We start from the raw sequence: 2,718 nt of genomic DNA, 5'->3' as shown, positions 1-2,718 counted from the left end.
TGACTGTTTTGATTTTTAAAAAAACACAAAAGTTGGGATATTCTCCCCCAAAATTCCCCACTATGACCTCATATATCACCACTTGACCGTAAATTTAGCTCTTCACAATTCCCACCATCCCATCTTTCCCTACAAATACCAGAAAATGAGTTTTTAACATACACAAATTAAACACACATAAATTCTTAGTTTTTTAACAAGATATAATACAAAATCTTTCCTTTTTTTTTTTGTCTTCAAGATATAAGAAATTATGGGTAGTTTAGAGGAAGAAAAACTCTTGGAAATGGTTCATGATTTCATTGAATCATCAGACTCAATAAATTCATCATCTTCTTTGTTATCTCACAACTTGTATAATTCTTCTACTTCACAAAAATATGTTCATTCTTCTACAACATATTTTACTCTACAAGTAAGTTCTTTTCTATATTGTTAATTAAACATTATCCTGTTCTACCCAGCTTATTTTCCGTTCAGTTAAGTTGCAATCAGTTTAGTTCAGTATCTTTAACTTATTTTGATATATGTTATGTTTATATGCATTATCAGGAAATTCTAAGGAAGAAGACAGAAGTAGAGAAAGAAATATTGGACAAGGTAGTGAAACATATGAAAAATAAGATGGATATGGAGAAAACAAATGGGCTTAAACAATGGCTTGTTAAATGCCTTAAGTTTGATGGTTTTCGTGCTTCTCTTTGTTACACTTCTTGGCTCACTACCCCTTCATGTCCTTGTGGTAAGCATCTGATCACTTTCTCGCTAATTACTACCTTCGGTCTTTATTAGTTTATCCGTATTTTTTTCGAATGTCTCTTGTTAATTTATCAACCACTAATTTTTCATTACACATATATTCAACTTGAACATAAAATAATAATTTTTCTTTCCTTCTATGTCCTACCACATTGTTTCTCCTAAAACTTTATGCAAAAAAAACGGATAAACTAATAAAGATTGGAAGGAGTACTACTAAATTAAGTTCTTTTTCTGAATAGGTTTATATGCACTTAAGAGTAATTAATCTTTTTCAAGTGTTATACATCTATGTGTGTAATTGGAACAAGATAAAGTCTAGATAGTGCAATTTAAGTTGGTTGAAAATTGACGGACTAGATTGGATTAAAATAAATCCAGACTCAAATTTTCAAGTTCAAATATTAACTGTCAAAACTAATAAAATCGTGTCATTGCTTTAAGGAATATGGAAAAACTAGAAAGTAATTTACATCTTTTTATCAAAATCTAAAACAATCCAGTACAAGTATAGGAAAATTTCATATAAAATTATTAGTTAAAATGTTGGATCAATCGATTTTTAAATAGTTAGATAAGATTAGTGTGAAAAGTTGATCATATTGTTCTCACTCAAATATTGATCTATCATTTCTTAGAAAATTAGTGGGGCCCTGAAATTTGGTATGTGCTCGTACATCATATCATCTCTTTTGTCATCTGTAATTTAATAAAGTAAGTAGTAAAGATCAGTATGACTTTTATACATATAATGTATTAATGTCAGTCCTTTAGTAATTAATTAATAGTATAACTATACTAAAATACTCTATTGATAACTTCACTCAATTTATTTATATATTTCAATACTATAGAGAGTTCATTAGGTTAAATCCAACATAAAATGAGTGGACGACAAACATCTAATTAAACTGGTGTATCAATGACGTTAAGTAAATAATACTTCCCCGATGTTTCATTTAAAACACAACGGATGAAGTATAATGTATAGAAGTATTACTTTTCGCTATTCTTCCATCTCGAAACCTATGTTTTTGTGAATCAATTGCTCGGAATAAATCGTGTATATATAATAATCTAACGTTCTAATCAAAGTTATGAAATTTCTTGTAATTGAGCAGGAAATTATGAGTATATTGAGATAATGAAGGAAGATCATGCAAAAGGAGGGTCCAAAAGAGTAATAGTAGATATTGATTTCAAGTCTCAATTTGAAGTAGCAAGACCAACACAAAGTTACACAAAGCTATCAAACAAACTTCCAATGATATTTGTTGGATATGAAGACAAATTAAACAGGATAATCTCTATACTATGCTCTGCTGCAGAAGATTCCCTTAAAGAGAAGGGCCTACACATTCCTCCTTGGAGAAGAGCCTCTTATATGCAGTCCAAATGGAAACTCTCAAGTCCCACCCATTATAACAAATACTCGAAAAATAACAGTAACGATAACAATAACAATAATAATGACGATAATAATTATCGGCATTCGAGATTAGAGAAATGGGTTCCTCAAAATGTGACAGTGAAAGGGAGGAGAAGAGAATTGGGTGGTGGACGAGGGTCTGGATTAAGCAATCAGTTTTCCAACTTGAGCATCAATTGTTGCTAAATTTAAGAAAAAAAAAGAGTACATTGTGATTTGTTTTTTTGGTGTTTGCACCCGATTCATCTTTCGGGCTACATCCGGATCGAGGTTAAGTTCGGGGTGGTTAAGTTCTATTCCTCTCCCAAGGATGTTGCGGGGATTCGAACATGGTTCCGTCCTACCAAAGCCAGTCCCCATAACCACTGGGTCAATACTTACTTGGTAGTACATTGTGATTTGTGAGTGTACAATAATCAATTTTTGGTCTTATTATGATTCATATTTTTGTGAGAATAAATGATGGTATGTACTATGTACTATGTACATTAAAGAAATAAAGAGTGAGACAGATTAAAGGTTGTCACCAA

The 2,718-nt window shown here is 31.1% G+C and overlaps 1 protein-coding gene across 1 annotated transcript; it reads left to right on the top strand.

Moving 5' to 3' along the window:
- LOC104895442 (hypothetical protein) lies at nucleotides 1-2,718 on the top strand. Its single transcript, XM_010681952.4, has 3 exons — nucleotides 1-415; nucleotides 553-742; nucleotides 1,881-2,718. Exons 1-3 carry the CDS (start codon nucleotides 254-256, stop codon nucleotides 2,372-2,374), a joined length of 846 nt encoding a protein of 281 aa, XP_010680254.1. The 5' UTR covers nucleotides 1-253; the 3' UTR covers nucleotides 2,375-2,718.

The sequence above is a fragment of the Beta vulgaris genome, chromosome 6 (genome assembly GCF_026745355.1).
Source record: "Beta vulgaris subsp. vulgaris cultivar EL10 chromosome 6, EL10.2, whole genome shotgun sequence".
NCBI classification, from domain to species: Eukaryota; Viridiplantae; Streptophyta; class Magnoliopsida; order Caryophyllales; family Amaranthaceae; genus Beta; species Beta vulgaris.
The sequence above is the reverse complement of the archived record's forward strand: the minus strand, read 5'-3'. Positions and strand labels throughout refer to the sequence as shown.

Coding starts and splice junctions, on each gene's coding strand:
- LOC104895442 (XM_010681952.4), top strand. CDS start 254: ATGGGTAGTTTAGAGGAAGAAAAACTCTTGGAAATGGTTCATGATTTC. Junction 416..552: donor CAACATATTTTACTCTACAA/GTAAGTTCTTTT, acceptor ATGCATTATCAG/GAAATTCTAAGGAAGAAGAC. Junction 743..1,880: donor TACCCCTTCATGTCCTTGTG/GTAAGCATCTGA, acceptor GTAATTGAGCAG/GAAATTATGAGTATATTGAG.